This window comes from Bombina bombina, chromosome 6 (genome assembly GCF_027579735.1).
Source record: "Bombina bombina isolate aBomBom1 chromosome 6, aBomBom1.pri, whole genome shotgun sequence".
Taxonomy (NCBI): Eukaryota; Metazoa; Chordata; class Amphibia; order Anura; family Bombinatoridae; genus Bombina; species Bombina bombina.
In genome coordinates this window covers 1,097,890,667-1,097,915,234 of record NC_069504.1, presented here as the reverse complement: position 1 = coordinate 1,097,915,234, position 24,568 = coordinate 1,097,890,667, and the positions used below count along the sequence as shown (strand labels likewise).

At 38.1% G+C, this 24,568-nt stretch overlaps 1 protein-coding gene across 4 annotated transcripts in view; it reads left to right on the top strand.

Moving 5' to 3' along the window:
* FGD4 (FYVE, RhoGEF and PH domain containing 4) overlaps nucleotides 1–24,568 on the top strand; it is a 374,120-nt gene that overhangs the window by 126,810 nt on the left and 222,742 nt on the right. The window contains exon 1 of one of the 4 annotated variants that reach the window (XM_053719018.1): nucleotides 19,914–20,012. The exons of the other annotated variants lie outside the window; for them this stretch is intronic. Coding sequence (XP_053574993.1) covers nucleotides 19,934–20,012 — 79 coding nt within the window. The 5' untranslated portion in view covers nucleotides 19,914–19,933. Of the gene's footprint in view, nucleotides 1–19,913; nucleotides 20,013–24,568 lie in introns of those variants that run through there. 4 annotated transcript variants of the gene reach the window in all.

The following is a 24,568-nucleotide window of genomic DNA, read 5'->3' as shown; positions in this document are numbered from 1 at the left end:
ATACACTTATACATGCAGATACACACACACTACATAGCATACACTTATACATGCAGATACACACACACTACATAGCATACACTTATACATGCAGATACACACACACTACATAGCATACACTTACACATGCAGATACACACACACACTACATAGCATACACTTATACATACAGATACACACACACTACATAGCATACACTTATACATACAGATACACACACACTACATAGCATACACTTACACATGCAGATACACACACACTACATAGCATACATTTACACATGCAGATACACACACTACATAGCATACACTTACACATGCAGATACACACACACTACATAGCATACACTTACACATGCAGATACACACACTACATAGCATACACTTACACATGCAGATACACACACACTACATAGCATACACTTACACATGCAGATACACACACACTACATAGCATACACTTACACATGCAGATACACACACACTACATAGCATACACTTATACATGCAGATACACACACACTACATAGCATACACTTAAACATTCAGATACACACACTACATAGCATACACTTATACATACAGATACACACACACAGTTATGGATACAGATAGACACACACACTACATCATATATGTGTATCTGTAATTCATTGTATGGGGTCCTGGGGTTGGCAAGCACATTAACTGGCAGTCTGCAGCTGCCACTGTTCGTTACCCTGGTATTAGCACTGCTCATTGTATAAAACTGAAGGCATGCTAGTATTATTACCAGGAGTTAGACGTCATCACTACCAGATGTAGGTTAAAGAGGTCACCATTACCCGTGGTCAGAGTGTATACAACCTTCTTACTCCTGCTTAACCCACACACCATTCCTTTTCCACAGGGAATCTGAGAGGTATCTAACCCTGTGAGAGCAAAGCCAGCTGCTTCTGAGTATGGGCCCAATAGAATTTAAAAAAAAAAAATAAATAATTCATGGGGAAAATCGGGACAGATGGCTGGCAACCCGGGACAGGGAGACAGACCCCTAAAATCGGGACTGTCCTGCAAAAATCGGGACAGTTGGGGGGTATGACTCTCTGTTCTCCTGTACCATACCCTATATGCAGATATAGCAGAGCTGCATGACTGGGTAAGTGTCTGCCCTCCTGTACCATACCCTATATGCAGATATAGCAGAGCTGCATGACTGGGTAAGTGTCTGTCCTCCTGTACCATGCCCTATATGCAGATATAGCAGAGCTGCGTGACTGGGTGTCTGCCCTCCTGTACCATACCCTATATGCAAATATAGCAGAGCTGCGTGACTGGGTAAGTGTCTGCCTTCCTGTACCATACCCTATATAAAGATATAGCAGAGCTGCGTGACTGGGTAAGTGTCTGTCCTCCTGTACCATACCCTATATGCAGATATAGAAGAGCTGCATGACTGGGTAAGTGTCTGTTCTCCTGTACCATACCCTATATGCAGATATAGCAGAGCTGCATGACTGGGTAAGTGTCTGTTCTCCTGTACCATACCCTATATGCAGATATAGCAGAGCTGCATGACTGGGTAAGTGTCTGTTCTCCTGTACCATACCCTATATGCAGATATAGCAGAGCTGCATGACTGGGTAAGTGTCTGTCCTCCTGTACCATGCCCTATATGCAGATATAGCAGAGCTGCGTGACTGGGTGTCTGCTCTCCTGTACCATACCCTATATGCAGATATAGCAGAGCTGCATGACTGGGTAGGTGTCTGCCCTCCTGTACCATACCCTATATGCAAATATAGCAGAGCTGCATGACTGGGTAAGTGTCTGTTCTCCTGTACCATACCCTATATGAAAATATAGCAGAGCTGCATGACTGGGTAAGTGTCTGCCCTTCTGTACCATACCCTATATGCAAATATAGCTGAGCTGCATGACTGGGTAAGTGTCTGTTCTCCTGTACCATACCCTATATGCAGATATAGCAGAGCTGCATGACTGGGTAAGTGTATGCTCTCCTGTACCATACCCTATATGCAGATATAGCAGAGCTGCATGACTGGGTAAGTGTCTGTCCTCCTGTACCATACCCTATATGCAGATATAGCAGAGCTGCATGACTGGGTAAGTGTCTGTCCTCCTGTACCATGCCCTATATGCAGATATAGCAGAGCTGCGTGACTGGGTGTCTGCCCTCCTGTACCATACCCTATATGCAGATATAGCAGAGTTGCATGACTGGGTAAGTGTCTGCCCTCCTGTACCATACCCTATATGTAGATATAGCAGAGCTGCATGACTGGGTGTCTGCCCTCCTGTACCATACCCTATATGCAGATATAGCAGAGCTGCATGACTGGGTAAGTGTCTGCCCTCCTGTACCATACCCTATATGTAGATATAGCAGAGCTGCGTGACTGGGTAAGTGTCTGCCCTCCTGTACCATACCCTATATGTAGATATAGCAGAGCTGCGTGACTGGGTAAGTGTCTGCCCTCCTGTACCATACCCTATATGTAGATATAGCAGAGCTGCATGACTGGGTAAGTGTCTGCCCTCCTGTACCATACCCTACATGCAGATATAGCAGAGCTGCATGACTGGGTAAGTGTCTGCCCTCCTGTACCATACCCTATATGTAGCTATAGCAGAGCTGCGTGACTGGGTAAGTGTCTGCCCTCCTGTACCATACCCTATATGTAGATATAGCAGAGCTGCATGACTGGGTAAGTGTCTGCCCTCCTGTACCATACCCTATATGCAGATATAGCAGAGCTGCATGACTGGGTAAGTGTCTGCCCTCCTGTACCATACCCTATATGCAAATATAGCAGAGCTGCATGACTGGGTAAGTGTCTGCCCTCCTGTACCATACCCTATATGCAGATATAGCAGAGCTGCATGACTGGGTAAGTGTCTGCCCTCCTGTACCATACCCTATATGCAGATATAGCAGAGCTGCATGACTGGGTAAGTGTCTGCCCTCCTGTACCATACCCTATATGCAGATATAGAAGAGCTGCATGACTGGGTAAGTGTCTGCCCTCCTGTACCATACCCTATATGCAGATATAGCAGAGCTGCATGACTGGGTAAGTGTCTGCCCTCCTGTACCATACCCTATATGCAGATATAGCAGAGCTGCATGACTGGGTAAGTGTCTGCCCTCCTGTACCATACCCTATATGCAGATATAGCAGAGCTGCATGACTGGGTAAGTGTCTGCCCTCCTGTACCATACCCTATATGCAGATATAGCAGAGCTGCATGACTGGGTAAGTGTCTGCCCTCCTGTACCATACCCTATATGCAGATATAGAAGAGCTGCATGACTGGGTAAGTGTCTGCCCTCCTGTACCATACCCTATATGCAGATATAGCAGAGCTGCATGACTGGGTAAGTGTCTGCCCTCCTGTACCATACCCTATATGCAGATATAGCAGAGCTGCGTGACTGGGTAAGTGTCTGCCCTCCTGTACCATACCCTATATGCAGATATAGCAGAGCTGCATGACTGGGTAAGTGTCTGCCCTCCTGTACCATACCCTATATGCAGATATAGCAGAGCTGCATGACTGGGTAAGTGTCTGCCCTCCTGTACCATACCGTATATGCAAATATAGCAGAGCTGCATGACTGGGTAAGTGTCTGCCCTCCTGTACCATACCCTATATGCAGATATAGCTGAGCTGCATGACTGGGTAAGTGTCTGCCCTCCTGTACCATACCCTATATGCAGATATAGAAGAGCTGCATGGCTGGGTAAGTGTCTGCCCTCCTGTACCATACCCTATATGCAGATATAGCAGAGTTGCATGACTGGGTAAGTGTCTGCCCTCCTGTACCATACCATATATGCAGATATAGAAGAGCTGCATGACTGGGTAAGTGTCTGTTCTTCTTTACCATACCCTATATGCAGATATAGCAGAGCTGCATGACTGGGTAAGTGTCTGTCCTCCTGTACCATACCCTATATGCAGATATAGCAGAGCTGCATGGCTGGGTAAGTGTCTGCTCTCCTGTACCATACCCTATATGCAAATCTAGCAGAGCTGCGTGACTGGGCAAGTGTCTGCTCTCCTGTACCATACCCTATATGCAGATATAGCAGAGCAGCATGACTGGGTAAATGTCTGTCCACAGTCCTCCTGTACCATACCCTATATGCAGATATAGCAGAGTTGCATGGCTGAGTAAGTGTCTGCCCTCCTGTACCATACCCTATATGCAGATATAGCATTGCTGCATGACTGGGTATGTGTCTGCCCTCCTGTACCATACCCTATATGCAGATATAGCAGAGCTGCATGGCTGGGTAAGTGTCTGTTCTCCTGTATCATACCCTATATGCAAATATAGCAGAGCTGCATGATTGGGTAAGTGTCTGCTCTCCTGTACCATACCCTATATGTAGATATAGCAGAGCTGTGTGACTGGGTGTCTGCCCTCCTGTACCATACCCTATATGTAAATATAGCAGAGCTGCATGACTGGGTGTCTGCCCTCCTGTACCATACCCTATATGCAAATATAGCAGAGCAGCATGACTGGGTAAGTGTCTGCCCTCCTGTACCATACCCTATATGCAGATATAGAAGAGCTGCATGACTGGGTAAGTGTCTGCCCTCCTGTACCATACCCTATATGCAGATATAGCAGAGCTGCATGACTGGGTAAGTGTCTGTTCTCCTGTACCATACCCTATATGCAGATATAGCAGAGCTACATGACTGGGTAAATGTCTGTCCTCCTGTACCATACCCTATATGCAGATATAGCAGAGCTGCATGACTGGGTAAGTGTCTGCCCTCCTGTACCATACCCTATATGCAGATATAGAAGAGCTGCATGACTGGGTAAGTGTCTGCCCTCCTGTACCATACCCTATATGCAGATATAGCAGAGCTGCATGGCTGGGTAAGTGTCTGCTCTCCTGTTCCATACCCTATATGCAGATATAGCAGAGCTGCATGACTGGGTAAGTGTCTGCCTGCCCTCCTGTACATACCCTATATGCAGATATATAATAGAGCTGTGTGACTGGGTGGTTTTCACCCTTCCTGACACTCACCCCATACACAGGATGTCGCAGAGCTGTGTCCCTCTACCCTGAGGCCTGCAATTGTTTTGGTGTGGGAGATTTCTCAGTAAATGAATGCGTGTTTTACATTCTTTTCTCACTATTCAGATCTTATTTGATAATAGTGTTTTGATCCAGCATATAAGCACTTGCTTTTGCCTGAGACAGAAGAGAGACAAGAAATGATCCGATACATCATTTCACTTTGTATTTTTTTTTTTTTTACGTCTGTCATGTTTATCTATAATATGGGATCTTGATTTTATTTTTGGTTGGCAAAGAGACAGAACATTATAAAAAAGGGTTTGATAGCGCTAACGAATAGCTGAGAGCCAAAATATCTAAAAAAACTCTAATGAGATAGTGTATAAATATTATAAAAAATCGAATTAAAATTAGCCAAGAAAAAAGAATTGGATATATATGTACAAATAAATCAATATTTATTAATATAAGATAAATTCTAACAGATAACTCCTATTATTGCAGTTTTTTAGATACATTTTTTACATTCTTATTGCAGTTTTTTAGATACATTTTTTACATTCTTATTGCAGTTTTTTAGATACATTTTTTACCTGATGCCGGCATCTTTTATAGGAGTTATCTGTTAGAATTTATCTTATATTAATAAATATTGATTTATTTGTACATATATATCCAATTCTTTTTTCTTGGCTAATTTTAATTCGATTTTTTATAATATTTATACACTATCTCATTAGAGTTTTTTTAGATATTTTGGCTCTCAGCTATTCGTTAGCGCTATCCCTCCCCCACATTTTTCTTTTTGAACTAAGGGTGTACTTCATGAGGTTAGCACACTCCATATTGGGATTAGCTAGGAGAGCATAAGTGTAGTATCCCTAATCACACCCTACATTTTAAAAAAGGGTTTGATGCCATCTTATGGTGTCATTAGATTGGCTTCTGTCTGCACTGTGCCTGGGGATATGATTCATAGACATATGTTTTCCACAAATTCTATCTGCCTTTGCTAAGTTAACATGATATAGTCTGTTTGTGAAGCTTTTGTTGGCATGAAGTGTTTAGTCACTTTTGGAGCCGGAGAAATCTAGCATAATCACATGATATTTTTAAGTTTATGAAACTGCATTGGTTAGCTTCAGTTTTAGCTAAAATTATTTTAGCAATAAATAAACTCATTATCGTCTTCTCTGTTTCCTTTAAGGGTACAGTACACTCAACGTTTGATCTCCTTATAAAATGTTTAATTGGAAAAAAAAAAACAATGTTCAACCATATGTTCATTGTTTATTTTGTCTGCTTTTGCTGTAAATTACCTCCGTACTTGTTTTGTTTCATCCGATGTGTCTATTATACTTGAAAGGACATTTAAAGGGGCACTCAAGCCAAAATAAACTTTTAGGATTCATAAAGAGCAGCAGTTTTAAGACACTTTCTAATTTATTTCCATTATCAAATTTTTATCTATATTTTTATATAGACATTTTCTGGGGAACAGGTAGGGATGGGCGAATGTTTCTAAAAATTCGAAATTTAAAATTAATTTTGATACATTCGTTGGTTCGAATTGAATTTCGAATGTTTATATAACATTCTAACATTCTATTTTCAAATTTTCGTTTTTGAATTTTTCAATAAAATTCGAAATTAATCGTTCGAATAATAAAATGTTTAGCTATGTATTCATTCAATTTCGAAATGTAATATTTGAATGTGACATTCAAAATAGTATTTCTAGTCTACAACTGTGTTTAATAAATGTAATATTCGAATTTGAATGCTACATTCGAATTCGAATGTCACATTCGAATTTTAAATAGTATGTCTAGTCTAATACTGTGTTTTTTAAATGTAATATTCAAATTCAAATGTGACATTCGAATTTCGAAATAGTATTTCTAGTTTACAACTGTGTTTAATAAATGTAATATTCGAATGCTACATTCGAATTCAAATGAAACATTCAAATTCTAAATAGTATTTGTAGTCTAATACTGTGTTTTATAAATGTAATATTCAAATTCGAATGGGACGTTCGATTCGAATGTGACATTAAAATTCTAAATAGTATTTCTAGTCTACAATTGTGTTTTATAAATGTAATATTCAAATTTGACATTCGAATGTCACTTTCGAATTTGAATGTTACATTCGAATTCGAATGTCACATTCGAAAACTGTAAATAACATTCGAAAATAGAATTTTTAAGAATATTCGTTCTTATCAACATTCTATTATGTAAATCAAATTTCTACAATAACATTCGTTCTAACATTCAAATTCAAATATAAACACATTTGCATATCCCTAGGAACAGGATCCTACTGAGTATGTGCACAAGCTCATATGGTATACTAGTCTGCGATTGGCTGATGTCTGTCACATAATACAGGGGGCTGGAAAATAGGGGAAAATAAATTTGCCAGAAAAAAATATCTACTGCTTATTTGAAATTAAGAGTAGGTGTGAAATCATTGTATTTTTATTATGCACTTATTAACTATGTAATTCTACTTTATTAAGTGGTCCTTTAAGCACTTTGAGATTGTAATATAATTGTTTTATATTTTGTAAAGTAAAACTACTTTGTGTACTTTTCCCCCTTTTACTGTAGTTTTAACTCTAAAAATTGTGGGTTTACTAATTCTGAAAATTGTAAGTGCACAACGCAACATTTACAGCCTAACCTGCTACATATGTGTCCTTGTGGTCTTAGCACCGGGGCCAGATTAGAAACTGCAAAACAATGCAACCTTTGCTTTACAAAATCACAGTGGTAGCTCCAGCATCAAATCCTGATTGGCTTCTCTAAATAAGGCAAATGATTGGCTGAGTTTGGCCAAACAATTGCAGCAAACAAAGTGTTAATGCATTCAAATTATTTTTTAAACTCACCTAATATGTTAATTTATTTCAAGACTGCAGAACAATCTAGGTGTTCTATGTCTATTTAAACGGACACTCAATTGCAAATTAAACTTTCATGATTCAGGTAGAATATGTAATTTTAAACAACTTTCCAATTTACTTCCATTAACAAAATGAGCTGTCTTTTTATATTTACAGGGGTTGAGTCACCAGTTCCTACTGAGCATGTGCAAGAATACATAGAGTATACATAAATGCATTTGTGATTGGCTGATGGTTGTCACATGACACGAGGAGTGGAAATAGACATAACTGACATTTGGCAGAAAACCCTACTACTCATTTAAAGTTCAGACTGTGCTATTGTATTGTATTTTTATTATGCATTTGCTGATTATGCAAATCTACTGTCTTTAGTGGTACTTTAAGAAGGGGACATTTTCTTGGGTATGCAATCATCTAATGATTGGTTAGCTCAGTATACAAACTCATTTACATCTGTCACAGCAAATAAGACTAGGAACAGGTGTTCCACCAGACTTTTCAAGAGGTGTACATCAGAATTGCTCTTACTTTGCAAAACCTGTTGAGTGATTGTAAAACATTTCTGAATCATAAAAGAAAGAAACATGGATTTCATGTCCCTTTAATACTTATATATGCTAGGGGTGTAATATCCCTGTAAATATATACAAATCTAAATTAAACCGAAGCTTGCAGCTAAATGGACAAAGCCTTTTTATATACATAACTGTGATTAGCATCATAAAATAAGAGAGGATTAGCTGGGTTGATTTGAGGTCAAATCATACAGGATATATTGTATAAGAACTGATTTTTCTGTTGAAGCCACATCTGACTAACTGCATTAAAATGAATTACTTCATTGTTATTGCGTATGGTGGATAATTGTTTCTGAATGTTTAGATAGATTCACACAATTCACTAGAGCGTTTGCATTTTATTTGATGTTTGCTTCCTACCCTTGGAAATATTGGGCAAAATTTATAAAAATGATTTCAGGAGGACAGGTTTGCAAACAGAGAATCTGTCTCCTACTGGGAGCTAGCTAAGAACATTGGGTGAGCCAATATCACAAGGCATATATATGCAGCCCCCAATCGATAGCTTCTGAGACTACCTAGGTATCCTTTTCACAAAAGGATACCGAGAAAACAAAACAAATTAGAAAATAGAAGTAAATTAGAAAGTTGTTTAAAATTACATGCTATGTCTTAAAGGGCCAGTACACCCACAAAATAATATTATATAATTCTGCACATAGTGCAGAATTATATAACATCAGCTTAGCGCAAACTTTGTACCTTAAAAGATTATACCAGATTACTGGCACTTTAATAATGGAAGATGCCCCTTTAACACTATCACCTACTTTTTTACTTCATGAAACAAAGTGAATCTTTATCTTACTCTTGGATATAGTTTGCAATTTAAAAAAAAAACACTTTTCTATTATTATTAAATTGCAGTTTTCAAGTGTACACTTTCAGAGGCACCAGTTACTATTGAGAATGTGCAAATGAATAAACATACAAGGCGTTAATTGGCCGATGACTGTTAGATGATACAGGGGGACTTTGAAATCTGACAGACATAAAATACCGCTAATTTCTAATTAAAATTAAGTGTTATTGCATTGTCTTGTTATTATGCATGTGCTTGGTATGCTATTTTACTATATTTACAGCAAAAGGACTGTTGTAGTAATTTTTCAAATATATGATAGTTTTTGTTTCTAAACCGTGCATGTTTCAGTTCTGAATAATACAAAAGGTGAGGTGTGTCCTTATCCTCCAATAGAGTTGTGGGACTTTTCTTTGAGTCAGAGACAGCATAAGTCTAATTTGAATGTCCACAATACAATTTTCTGTATGTTTTTCCAGAATAGAAAAAAATATATTATCAACATACTGCTTGTTCATAAACATGTTAGAAAAATATTTGAATACACTGGAACTTTAATTTAAAGGGACAGTTTTTACAAATGGTTGCTGCATTAATACTCAAACAGAAGATACATTTTTGGACACGCCTACTGATATATGCATAATGCTCTGGGGCTGCTGACTTAAACCCTGTGTATTAAACACTTGTATTTTACTCCTTTGTTTAAAGGAATATCACACAGTAAGATTGTAATGTAAAATGTTTCATTGTGTGTAGTTGAAAAAAACTTTGCAATGTACTCTCATTATATATTTTGTTCCCGTTTCCTGTAATTGTTGTTTTTCTAGAGTTTCTACAAAACCACCATGTTTGTACTTAAAGGGACAGTTTAAAAAGATAGATAATCCCTTTATTACCCGTTCCCCAGTTTTGCATAACCAACACAGTTATATTAATATACTATGTACCTCTTTGATTACGTTGTATCTATGCTTCTGCAAACTGTCCCTTATTTTAGTTCTTTTGACAGACTTGCATGAAAGCCAATCAGTGCTGACTCCTAGGTAACTCCACGTGCATGAGCACAATGTTATCTATATGACACACATGAACTCACGCCCTCTAGTGTGAAAAACTGTCAAAATGCATTCAGATAACAGGCGTCCGTCAAGGTCTAAGAAATTAACATATGAGCCTACCTAGATTTAGCTTTTAACTAAGAGTACCAAGAGAACAAAGCAAAATTGGTGATAAGTCAATTGGAAAGTTGTTTAAAATGACATGCCCTATTTGAATCATGAAAGTTTAATTTGGACTTGACTGTCCCTTTAAGTTGCCCCTTGTCTCTTTGCCCTGCTGAAGGGATAGATCTAAAACAAGCAATACAAGAGACTGTCCAAACAAGGCAGTGTAGCACAAGGTTTCCACGCGGCTTTGCACAAACAGAGAATAGAAAACTAGATAAAAATGGTGACATCCATTACTTTATAGAAACTAAACCTTTACTCTTATATTTTAATATTTAAAGGCATATTAAACAGTGCTCCTTTAGTAAAAACAAATATGTTAAATCAAAGTAAACATAAAAAGACTAAAACTATATCCTATTCATATAACCCTACTCATGTACCCAGTGTCACTTTCCAAACAAATAAAAATAATAATAATTGAGGTTCATATCCTGTTAATTTGCTGCTTCAGTACTCTTCAGTGTAAGGCAAAATGTATCCCTTGGGCCAAAAGCTCAGAAACTTGTCTATCAGCCATGTGCATTCCAGCACTATAGCCCTTATTTATTTTATAGTCATAGGGTGGGTCCCTAGTCCCCTCTTTGAGCTCGATTTATCAATACTTAGTGTCCGCCCCTGTCCGCCCAATCTCTTCTCTGGCGGGTAGCAATCCGTTGCCAGAATTTAATATTGCACATAAGCGCTCCTGCAACACCCCGCCGCCTGCCTGCGCACAGCCAATCACGCATGGGCAGGAGCTGTTAATCTCCCCAGTCGGACGAGACCGCAGAGACCACTTAAGAGGTGGAGAACAGGGTTGTGAAGCAGCAGTCTAATGACTGCTGCTTGATAAATACTGACTGCAGGTTCTCTTGTATCTGATGACTGCTGCTTGATAAATACTGACTGCAGGTTCTCGTGTGTCTGATGACCGCTGCTTGATAAATCCTGACTGCAGGTTCTCTTGTGTCTAATGACTGCTGCTTGATAAATACTGCCTGCAGGTTCTCGTGTGTCTGATGACCGCTGCTTGATAAATACTGACTGCAGGTTCTCGTGTGTCTGATGACCGCTGCTTGATAAATACGGCCTGCAGGTTCTCTTGTGTCTGATGACTGCTGCTTGATAAATACTGACTGCAGGTTCTCTTGTGTCTGATGTCCGCTGCTTGATAAATACTGACTGCAGGTTCTCTTGTGTCTGATGACTGCTGCTTGATAAATACTAACTGGAGGTTCTCTTGTGTCTGATGACCTCTGCTTGATAAATATTGACTGCAGGTTCTCTTGTGTCTGATGACCGCTGCTTAATAAATACTGACTGCAGGTTCTCTTGTGTCTGATGACTGCTGCTTGATAAATACTGACTGCAGGTTCTCTTGTGTCTGATGACTGCTGCTTGATAAATACTAACTGCAGGTTCTCTTGTGTCTGATGACCGCTGCTTGATAAATACTGACTGCAGGTTCTCTTGTGTCTAATGACCGCTGCTTGATAAATACTGACTGCAGGTTCTCTTGTGTTTGATGACGGCTGCTTGATAAATACTGACTGCAGGTTCTCTTGTGTCTGATGACCTCTGCTTGATAAATACTGACTGCAGGTTCTCTTGTGTCTGATGACCGCTGCTTGATAAATACTGACTGCAGGTTCTCTTGTGTCTGATGACCTCTGCTTGATAAATACTGACTGCAGGTTCTCTTGTGTCTGATGACCGCTGCTTGATAAATACTGACTGTAGGTTCTCTTCTGTCTGATGACCTCTGTCTGATAAATACTGACTGCAGGTTCTCTTGTGTCTGATGACCGCTGCTTGATAAATACTGACTGCAGGTTCTCTTCTGTCTGATGACCTCTGCTTGATAAATACTGACTGCAGGTTCTCTTGTGTCTGCTGACCGCTGCTTGCTAAATACTGACTGCAGGTTCTTTTGTGTCTGCTGACCGCTGCTTGCTAAATACTGACTGCAGGTTCTCTTGTGTCTGATGGCCGCTGCTTGATAAATGCTGACTGCAGGTTCTCTTGTGTCTGATGACTGCTGCTTGATAAATACTGCCTGCAGGTTCTCTTGTGTCTGATGACTGCTGCTTGATAAATACTGTCTGCAGGTTCTCTTGTGTCTGATAACTGCTGCTTGATAAATACTGCCTGTAGGTTCTCTTGTGTCTGATGACTGCTGCTTGATAAATACTGACTGCAGGTTCTCTTGTGTCTGGTGACCTCTGCTTGATAAATACTGCCTGCAGGTTCTCTTGTGTCTGATAACTGCTGCTTGATAAATACTGACTGCAGGTTCTCTTGTGTCTGATGACCACTGCTTGATAAATACAGACTGCAGGTTCTCTTGTGTCTGATGACCGCTGCTTAATAATTACTGACTGCAGGTTCTCTTTTGTCTGAGGACATCTGCTTGATAAATACTGACCGCAGGTTCTCTTGTGTCTGATGACCGCTGCTTAATAATTACTGACTGCGGGTTCTCTTGTGTCTGATGACTGCTGCTTGATAAATACAGACTGCAGGTTCTCTTGTGTCTGATGACTGCTGCTTGATAAATACTAACTGCAGGTTCTCTTGTGTCTGACGGTTGCTTGATAAATACTTTCTGCAGGTTCTCTTGTGTCTGATGACTGATGCTTGATAAATACTAACTGCAGGTTCTCTTGTGTCTGATGACGGTTGCTTGATAAATACTGACTGCAGGTTCTCTTGTGTCTGATGACGGTTGCTTGATAAATACTTTCTGCAGGTTCTCTTGTGTCTGATGACGGTTGCTTGATAAATACTGACTGCAGGTTCTCTTGTGTCTGATGACCACTGCTTGATAAATACTGACTGCAGGTTCTCTTGTGTCTGAAGACTGCTCCTTGATAAATACTGACTGCAGGTTCTCTTGTGTCTGATGACCTCTGTCTGATAAATTGTGACTGCAGGTTCTCTTGTGTCTGATGACCTCTGTCTGATAAATACTGACTGCAGGCTCTCTTGTGTCTGATGACCGCTGCTTGATAAATACTAACTGGAGGTTCTCTTGTGTCTGATGACCTCTGTCTGATAAATTGTGACTGCAGGTTCTCTTGTGTCTGATGACCGCTGCTTGATAAATACTGCCTGCAGGCTCTCTTGTGTCTGATGACCGCTGCTTGATAAATACTGCCTGCAGGTTCTCTTGTGTCTGATGACCTCTGCTTGATAAATACTGCCTGCAGGTTCTCTTGTGTCTGATGACTGCTGCTTGATAAATACTGACTGCAGGTTCTCTTGTGTCTGATGACCTCTGCTTGATAAATACTGCCTGCAGGTTCTCTTGTGTCTGATGACCGCTGCTTGATAAATACTGACTGCAGGTTCTCTTGTGTCTGATGACCGCTGCTTGATAAATACTGACTGCAGGTTCTCTTGTGTCTGATGACCGCTGCTTGATAAATACTGACTGCAGGTTCTCTTGTGTCTGATGACCTCTGCTTGATAAATACTGACTGCAGGTTCTCTTGTGTCTGATGACCGCTGCTTGATAAATACTGACTGCAGGTTCTCTTGTGTCTGATTACCGCTGCTTGATAAATACTGACTGCAGGTTCTCTTGTGTCTGATAACCGCTGATTGATAAATACTGACTGCAGGTTCTCTTGTGTCTGATGACCTCTGCTTGATAAATACTGACGGCAGGTTCTCTTGTGTCTGATGACCGCTGCTTGATAAATACTGACTGCAGGTTCTCTTGTGTCTGATGACTGCTGCTTGATAAATACTGACTGCAGGTTCTCTTGTGTCTGATGACTGCTGCTTGATAAATACTGACTGCAGTTTCTCTTGTGCCTGGTGACCGCTGCTTGCTAAATACTGCCTGCAGGTTCTCTTGTGTCTGATAACTGCTGCTTGATAAATACTGACTGCAGGTTCTCTTGTGTCTGATGACTGCTGCTTGATAAATACTGCCTGCAGGTTCTCTTGTGTCTGATGACTGCTGCTTGATAAATACTGACTGCAGGTTCTCTTGTGTCTGATGACTGCTGCTTGATAAATACTGACTGCAGGTTCTCTTGTGTCTGATAACTGCTGCTTGATAAATACTGACTGCAGGTTCTCTTGTGTCTGATGACTGCTGCTTGATAAATACTGCCTGCAGGTTCTCTTGTGTCTGATGACCGTTGCTTGATAAATACTGACTGCAGGTTCTCTTATGTCTGATGACCGCTGCTTGATAAATACTGACTGCAGGTTCTCTTGTGTCTGATAACCTCTGCTTGATAAATACTGACTGCAGGTTCTCTTGTGTCTGATGACCGCTGCTTGATAAATACTGACTGCAGGTTCTCTTGTGTCTGATTACCGCTGCTTGATAAATACTGACTGCAGGTTCTCTTGTGTCTGATAACCGCTGATTGATAAATACTGACTGCAGGTTCTCTTGTGTCTGATGACCTCTGCTTGATAAATACTGACGGCAGGTTCTCTTGTGTCTGATGACCGCTGCTTGATAAATACTGACTGCAGGTTCTCTTGTGTCTGATGACTGCTGCTTGATAAATACTGACTGCAGTTTCTCTTGTGCCTGGTGACCGCTGCTTGCTAAATACTGCCTGCAGGTTCTCTTGTGTCTGATAACTGCTGCTTGATAAATACTGACTGCAGGTTCTCTTGTGTCTGATGACTGCTGCTTGATAAATACTGCCTGCAGGTTCTCTTGTGTCTGATGACTGCTGCTTGATAAATACTGACTGCAGGTTCTCTTGTGTCTGATGACTGCTGCTTGATAAATACTGACTGCAGGTTCTCTTGTGTCTGATAACTGCTGCTTGATAAATACTGACTGCAGGTTCTCTTGTGTCTGATGACTGCTGCTTGATAAATACTGCCTGCAGGTTCTCTTGTGTCTGATGACCGTTGCTTGATAAATACTGACTGCAGGTTCTCTTGTGTCTGATGACTGCTGCTTGATAAATACTGCCTGCAGGTTCTCTTGTGTCTGATGACCGCTGCTTGATAAATACTGCCTGCAGGTTCTCTTGTGTCTGATGACCGCTGCTTGATAAATACTGACTGCAGGTTCTCTTGTGTCTGATGACCGCTGCTTGATAAATACTGACTGCAGTTTCTCTTGTGCCTGGTGACCGCTGCTTGCTAAATACTGCCTGCAGGTTCTCTTGTGTCTGATGACCTCTGTCTGATAGTGACTGCAGGTTCTCTTGTGTCTGATGACCTCTGTCTGATAGTGACTGCAGGTTCTCTTGTGTCTGATGACCTCTGTCTGATAAATACTGACTGCAGGTTATCTTTTGTCTGATTACCTCTGTCTGATAAATACTGACTGCAGGTTCTCTTGTGTCTGATGACCTCTGTCTGATAAATACTGACTGCAGGTTCTCTTCTGTCTGATGACCGCTTGTGCACACCTACATTCACAGGGAAGTGAAGGGCTTGTAAACTTGAGTATCACTTATCTGCTCCTCTCTCACCTTTTTTACTGTGTGTGTAACAAATAGTTAAAGCATGTTTGCTGCCTGTCCTGTACTTCACAATCTCCTGTATGTCCCTGTTTGGAAATCACAGCCCCACATTTCCATGGGAATGTACTCCAAGCTAATAACAGTATCCAAACGTATTTCTGTCTCGTGTTATTTTACAGCAGAGTTCATGAGAAAGAGAGAAGGCAAGTGTGAGTCTGCTGTGTGTCTGTGTATAGACAGGTGACTTCAAATTAAAGGGACAGTGAAGTAGAAAAGTTGAACTTTCATTAATCTGATAGGGTGAGAAACCTAAAGCAACATATTATTCCAAATGACATTATTTACCGAGTTTATTTCATTCTTTTGGTGAACAGTAAATCTAGGTCAGCTCAGAAAGCGTGAATGTGTATTTAGCACTCTATGGCAGCAGTGTTGGTAACAATGTATAACATTGCTACAAATATTGTTGCAAACACTGCTGCCATATAGTGTGAAAACAAATGCACTCTTTTGAGCTAACCTAGGTTTATTCTTTAAACATCTTGTACTTGCAAGACGTTTCTGTTTTGTTGCAATAGAATAATAAATCAGCCAAGTCCTAATGTTTTTAAAATAAATTAATATGAATTTTTAATGCAGTAAGTTTTCAATAGCTAAACTTTTTGCTTTATTTGGAGGAGCCAATCGGGGCTTTAGTTTACAGTCAACTAGGCTAGTCACTGTCATTTTATTGGTATGAAGTGAATTGTTTTGCAGTTGTAATCGGATAAAGTCAATTAGGGACAGATATGTATCAGAGTTAGCCTAGAAAAAGGTCTGAGAATTATATATATATCAGAGCTGCATTATATGAAAAGGGGGCAAAATAAATAATGAAACCTATATTACAAAGGTATTACATTATGCATTACTAAACATTTTATATATAAATATCTCAAGGTGTTTACTGTCCCTTTAACAAAGGATACCAAGAGAATGAAGTTTTTTTTTTAATCTATTTGGTCCCTTTTTTGAATAATGAAATGATAATTTTGACTTAACTGCCCTTCACAGAAAATAAATGATTAGAGGCTGATTATAGCAACTGATGCAATATTAGCAAAAAGCATTTTCAGAACTAGCACCTCCATATGTCGCCTTTACAGTGGAACTGGTAGCCCAGAAATGATGTAAGGGCTTAAAGGGACATTCCAGAGCAACCAAAGTTTAATAAGCAAGTTTGCAATATACATTTGTTAAATAAGGATTAGTTTTGTGATACATAGTTGCAAACTGCTGCCATAGCATTATGCAGCAGTTTATGTAACTATGTATAACATGGATCTAAGCATTGTTGCACACTCCTGAACTCACCTAGGATTACTTTTTAACAAAGGATACAAGAGAACTAAGCAATATTGATAAATGTAGTAAATATGCTCTATCCAATCTATTTAAGTTTAGTTTTGACTTTACTGTCCCTTTAATTGTAAGACATGTAAAGAACCACACACTTGGTACAGAATTCAGATAATTCTAATTAAACATGGGTGATGTGTTTGCTAAATGAATGCTGAATATGGCTGCCGGCTGCAATATTTGTTTTGTTTGTGAAATAGCAACACACAGAGAAATGTGCAAATCCAGATCTCTGTGTGTTTCACTTTCATGCTAATATATCCGGTGCTGAAATTAAATGAATACCACTGCCTGCAGCCATATCCAGCATTTATTTAGCAAACAAAAGCTGAATCCTGAAATTGTGTTCATGCCTAATTCTACTCTTCTGATTGGTGCATAACACCAGAATAGTTTGTCTTAGAAGTGCCTTTAAATGGGCATACAACTGCAATAACAACAAAAAAAATAATGTTATTGCATTATTACTTGCCTCTACTGCACAGGAGTTAAAAACCAAGGTAAGGTAAGCCCCAGAGCTGCAGTACACTGCAGATCCTGAGCAGAACAGCCAGTGATTGGCATTTAAACACAAGTGCTTTCCCCTGATTGGCTCAGCAGCCATGTTCAGCACTGGACCAATAGTATGTTACAGGTTCACAGCCATTAAATGCAGACAATGTAGATTAATCAGAATATCTTTCTAAAAGATGATATGACCCAAGCAACATATTCTATGATGATTTACAGTTAAACTAATTGAAAGAATCTAAAAAAAACAACAACAAACCTGTTAGTTATTCATGTAGTCACGTAGGTCACCTTAATAATTGCAGAAGTAAAATACAAATTCTGTAAATCTGCAGTAAAAAACAACTTAGTGACAAGTTTGTGGGTTTTTATATTCCGAAAACAGAAGCATTTTTGCGTTGGAGAAAGTAACTTTTAAGACGAGGCTTTTAAAGCTACACGCCTAAACACACGTATATCTGAATAATCTAATGACCAGTTGTAGTCAGACTTAGATTCTTTGGATTACTATTGGAATTTCGCACAATCTACTATAATCTGTCTTCGATATTGGCAAATGCACACAAAGCCTTGCAAACTGCCATTAACATTTTGGATGTAAATTCTTGTTGACAAAAAGAGCTTCAATGCATTCTTCTGCCAACCAAAGGGTTAACCTAATGACTACAATGCTGACCACGGGAGCGAGCACAATGTTATCTGTAGGGCACACATGTACTAGCAGTGTCTAACTAGTACATTTGTCAAAATTCACTGAGATAAGAGGCGGCCTTCAAGGGCCTAGAAATTAGCATATGCGCCTACCTAGGTTTGGCAAGAGAACAAAGCAAATTTAATGATAAAAGTACATTGAAAAGTTGTTTAAAATTGCACGCCCTATCTAAATCATGTTCAAGTCAAGTTTAATTTTGACTAGACCATGGCTAGGCTAATGCTAACCACAATGTCACCACTTTCCCATCTTGCAGGTTGGTAACAAACAATAAAATTAAAACAAAATTCCATCCTCCACACCACTTCAATGTCAGTATTGTACAAGAGGAGACCTCCCTCTAGAGGAGAAGTAGATTACAGCAAAAGCAGGAAAAATAAATAGTGAATATATATTACATGTTTTGTGTTTTAATGAAATAAAACAGTTTTATGGGGTTATCAATTTAAGGATGAAGTCCCTTTAAATATTTTACTGTTCAATTAATTTAACCTTGTAATTCTACTTCCGTCTTATCAAAAATGTATGATAATAAAAAATAAAGTAAACCATTTAAAACCTTTTATATCCGCTTAAAGGGATATGAAACACAATTTTTTCTTTCTTTCATGGTTTAGAAAGAGCATGCCACTTTAAACAACATTCCAATTTATTTCTATTATAATATTGCTTCATTCTCTTGATATCCTTTGTTGAAAAGCATATCTAAATAGGTTAATTAGCTGCTGATTGGTGGCTGCATATCGAAGCCTTGTGCGATTGGCTCACCCATGTGCATTGCTATTTCTTCAGCAAAGGATATCTGAAGAATCAGCAAATAAAATAATAGAAGTAAATTAGAATGTTGTTTAAAATTGAATTCTCTATCTGAATCATGAAATAAATATTTTGATTTTCATGTCCCCTTTAAGACCTTAATGCTATGGAATCAGGTTGGTTACTGTTGTATAAAAATGTACAGTGAGCTTGGAAAGCAGTTTCAAATTGAATGTTCTATCTGAATTATGAAAGTTTAATTTTTATTTTACTGTCCCTTTAACTCAGAATTAAACCAAATAAAAACAACAATAAAAATATATTTGAAAGTTTTATTTTTACTACACACAAACATTTTATATTACAATTTTAAAGTGTTTACTGTCCCTTTAATGCCCCCCCCCCCATGTAAAAGTAACTGTATTAGCATTTTGCTAAAATAAGGAATCACAATTTTTAGGAAGTACATTTCTGCAGTGAAGAAAATTGTTACTATTGTACAGAATATCTTCTGCTCAGCACAGATCCCTCTCCAGTTTGTTGCTTGTTATGAATTTGATAGAAAATTGCTACGGTCACAACATAAGTGGACAAAATTACAGCACATCAGTTAGTCATATATTATATTGTAAGTATCATATTTTATTTTACACTTTTCAAATATTCTTTAAGGGTGATCTAATGTGAACTACTAATGGTTCAATAATGACTGTCTATACGCTGTAATAGTCAAAACTATTGCATTACTCTAATAATTGTATGCAGCTTTTATAACTTATTTTTCTATGGTCAATAAGCAGTGCCAAAAAGCTCCAATGTTGGATAAATGTCTGCCAACAGATCTTTGTTAAACTGGAAGATCAGAGTGTGAGTGCCTAAATACTTTAGCTTTAAAATTAAGTAATGTGTGGGCACAGTATAGGGAAAAAAATACTAAAAACTAAACTTGGCAAAAAAATGTAATTAATTACCTCTCTGATGTTCATGAATATAATATCTTTGTTCACAGAGTTATAAAAATGTTGTTGACAAGTCACCTTTTTGAAAGAAAAAAGAAGCGTTGACATTTGTCTAAAGACTGAAATTGTAATGTCTTATGTGCTAAAATATAGCATATTATAATTTATTTTGTATTCCATTAAATAGTGATGAAAATGTAAAGGGACGTAGAAATGAAAATTAGTCTTTAAAGGGACAGTCTACTCCAGAATTGTTATTGTTTAAAAAGATTGATAATTCCTTTATTACCCATTCACCAGATTTGCATAACCAACACAGTTATATAAACACACTTTACCTCTGTAAATAACTTGCTTCCAAGCCTCTGCAGACTGCCCCCTTATCTCAGTGCTTTTGACAGACATGCATTTTAGTGCTGACTCTTAACTCCACGGGAGTGAATAGAATTTGATCTATATGACACACATGAACTAACAGTGTCTAACGGTGAAATTATGTCAAAATGCAGTGAGATAAGAAGCAGTTCAGCGGCTTAGAAATTAGCATATAAGCCTACCTAGGTTTAGCTTTCCACAAATAATACCAAGAGAACAAAGCAAATTTGATTATTAAAGTAAATTGGAAAGTTGTTTAAAATTTCATTTTGAACAGACTGTCCCTTTGATGGACATAGAAGTGTAAAAATAAACAAGGCTATTCTACTGGTTAACAATTATGATGTAAATAACTGCAATATTTTTAAATGTGTGCACAAATTATCTGTATTCACTGAGACCAGCGACAGGTGCACTTAAAAGGAGACACACTTAATACACAGGTTTTTTTATAGTAATGCGTTTTAATGAATTTTTCTGTTAATGTTTATGCATATAACATTAATGTAACAGCAAATAATATTGAACCATTTTCTGATTGGGATCTGCAGACTTGCCATATACATTGCATACACATCCGTTTGGAATAGGATTGATTGCAGTCACAAGTTTGCAATGAGACCCTTCCCCCGGGAAAGGAAAAATAAAAAATAAAAATGATAGTTTGTAATCTTATGACACTTTGCATCTAAATGACCTTTGACTCTAATCTTTGTAATAAATGATTTTATTAATAACAAACTGTATCTTACTTGGGAAACGGAAATGCTCATTACATAAATAAACTTGTTGGTAGTTGCTCTTTGATCTTTATAAAGAAACTTGTGAATAGCTACACATTTTCTGATATTTGTTTCATTGGCTCTGGAAATGGAACCTTGTAAATTGTTGAATGATTAGCTTTGCTGTAGATCGGAAGTGGCCAAATTCCAAACACACAGGGGCCGTAGATCTATATTTTAGAAGCCTTAAAGGGACAGTCTAGACCCAATCTTGCAATAGGTTCCACATCTATAAGCTTGTAAGAAGTACATGAAACTTAAATTGTTTGTTAGCAAGTGAATATGGCCGCAAAGCTCAACCCTCAGCTGTCTTCTGGTCTGGTTACCTGTTTTTTGTATGACAGTTTAGCAGTGCACATTTAATATTTTTCAGTTAGCTATTTCAAATTGCACATGCACAAACCAGCATGTGCGAGTAGGAACATTTATTTAAAGGGACAGTCTACTCCAGAATTGTTATTGTTTAAAAAGATTGATAATCCCTTTATTACCCAATCCCCAGTTTTACATAACCAACACGGTTATATTAATATACTTCTGTGATCACCTTATATCTAAGCCTTTGCAAACTGCCCACTTATTTCAGTTCTTTTGACAGACTTGCATTTTAGCCAATCAGTGCCCTCTCATAAGAAACTCCACAGGTATGAGCACAATTTTATCTATATAGCACACATCAACTAACACCCTCTAGCTGTGGAAAACTGTCAAATGCGTTCAGATAAGAGGCGGCCTTCAAGGACTATGAAATTAGAATATAAGCTTACCTAGGTTTAGATTTCAACAAAGAATATCACAAGAATAAAGCAAATGTTATGATAAAAGTAAATTGGAAAATGTTTAACATTGCATGCCCTGAATCATGAAAGTTGAATTTTGACTATAGTTTCCCTTTAAGAGTCTATCATGATTAGAGAAACTTAAAGGGACAGTCTACAATATATTTTTTTATTGTTTTAAAAGATAGATAATCCCTTTATTACCCATTCCCCAGTTTTGCACAACCAACACAGCTTAGATTATTACCTTGTATCTAAGCCTTTTCTGACAGCCCCCCTGATCACATGACTATGACTATTTAAAATCTATTGAGTTGCATTTAGTACTGTGTGGTGCTAACTCTTAAATAACTTCCCGGGCATGAGCACAATGTTATCTATATGGCCCACATGAACTAGCAGTCTCCTGTTGTGAACAGCTAATAAAAAAGCATGTGATAAGAGGCTGTCTGTAGTGGCTTAGAAATAGGCAGAAATTAAGAGGTTGAAATGTTATAAAGTGTATTAATATAACAATGTTTGTGTAAAGCTGGGGAAATATACACGCAATAGGTGGGCGGAGCTTGATGGCCATTTTCAGCTGCTAATAAACTAATATTTAAATGTTTCATGTACTTCTTGCAGCTTATAGATTAGTTGCAGGATACTTTTCTGGTATGTAACAAAAGGTAGCTATGTATTGGGTCTAGACTGTCCCTTTAAGAGGTGCATAAAGATCTGTGGCATTTAAACACACTAATAATAAAATAATTCCTAAAAATATCAGATTTCATTGAGTTTACAGGATACCCTCTATCTGCTTTTCTCCCCTCCAGTGGGCTCTTTTAAGTTTTTGCCAACTTGTTTGCCCACCACCAAATGTCCCCAATGCTGCCTATTTCAGTTCCTGGGGCATGAAAATAATGTAAGTCTGGCAACAGTGTTTGCAACAATGTTTATAGCAATGTCGTACATAGTTACAAACTCTTGCCATAGAGTATCTGCAGCATTCTATGGCAGCATTGTTTGCAACTATGTATAACATTGCTTTAAACATTGCTGCAATCACTGAGCTCAACATGGATTACTCTTTATCAAACGATACCAAGAGAACCAAGATAAAATTAAAACAGAAGTAAATTGGAAAGTTAAGTGTATGCTCTACTGAGTCATGAAATATAAAATTTGACTTTCATGTCCCTTTAATATTTGGGGCCCTATGATTTATTGAAAGCAAAGATTAGCCTGAGAATATTATAGAGATGTAATTTTTTTACAGTTATAACCATTGTTTAAATATTGTGTAAAAGTTTTTGTTTCTATAAAGTACTTTAGTTTTTACAAAGTAATGGGTGCCACCATGTTTAAATGTATTTTTCCTCTTTATCTCTTCTGCTGAGGATAATTAGAGACCAGTATAAAGCAGACAATAAAAAAATACTGTGCAAACAAGGCTGTGTGAAAATACTGTTAGATAATTATTTTAAAAATTCTATGTTCCACACAGCCTTGTTTGCAGTCTCTTTTAGTTCATTTTTTAATATCTGTTCCTAATTGACCTCACTAAGAGGAGAGATAAGGAGGAAATACGTGTCGGCACCTATTACTTTATAGAAACTCAGTGGAATTAAGAAAACCAACCATTTCCAGAGTTAAATTACAGGAAATGAGACAAAATAAATAATGAAAGTATATTGCAAAGTTTTATAACTTCACATAATTAAACATTTTATATTACAAGCTCATTCTGTTTAATATCCCTTTAAGGAACTACACAGTTTAAAGGGACAGTCTACACCAGAATTTTTATTGTTTTAAAAGATAGATAATCCCTTTATTACCCATTCCCCAGTTTTGCATAACCAACACTGTTATATTAATACACTTTTAACCTCTGTGATTATCTTGTATCTAAGCTTCTGCAAACTGCCCCTTTTTTCAGTTCTTTTGACAGACTTGCAGTCTAGCCAATCAGTGCCTGCTCCCAGATAACTTCTTGTGCACGAGCACAGTGTTATCTATATGAAATACATGAACTAACACCCTCTAGTGGTGAAAAACTGTTAAAATGCAATCTGAAAGAGGTGGGCTTCAAGGTCTAAGAAATTGGCATATGAACCTCCTAGGTTAAGCTTTCAACTAAGAATACCAATAGAACAAAGCAAAATTGGTGATAAAAGTAAATTGGAAAATTGTTTAAAATTACATGCTCTATCTGAATCATGAAAGTTTATTTTGGCCTAGACTGTCCCTTTAAGTCTTTAGGCGACGCAATGTTTTATGTACTTAACATTGAGCTGAAAAAACAAA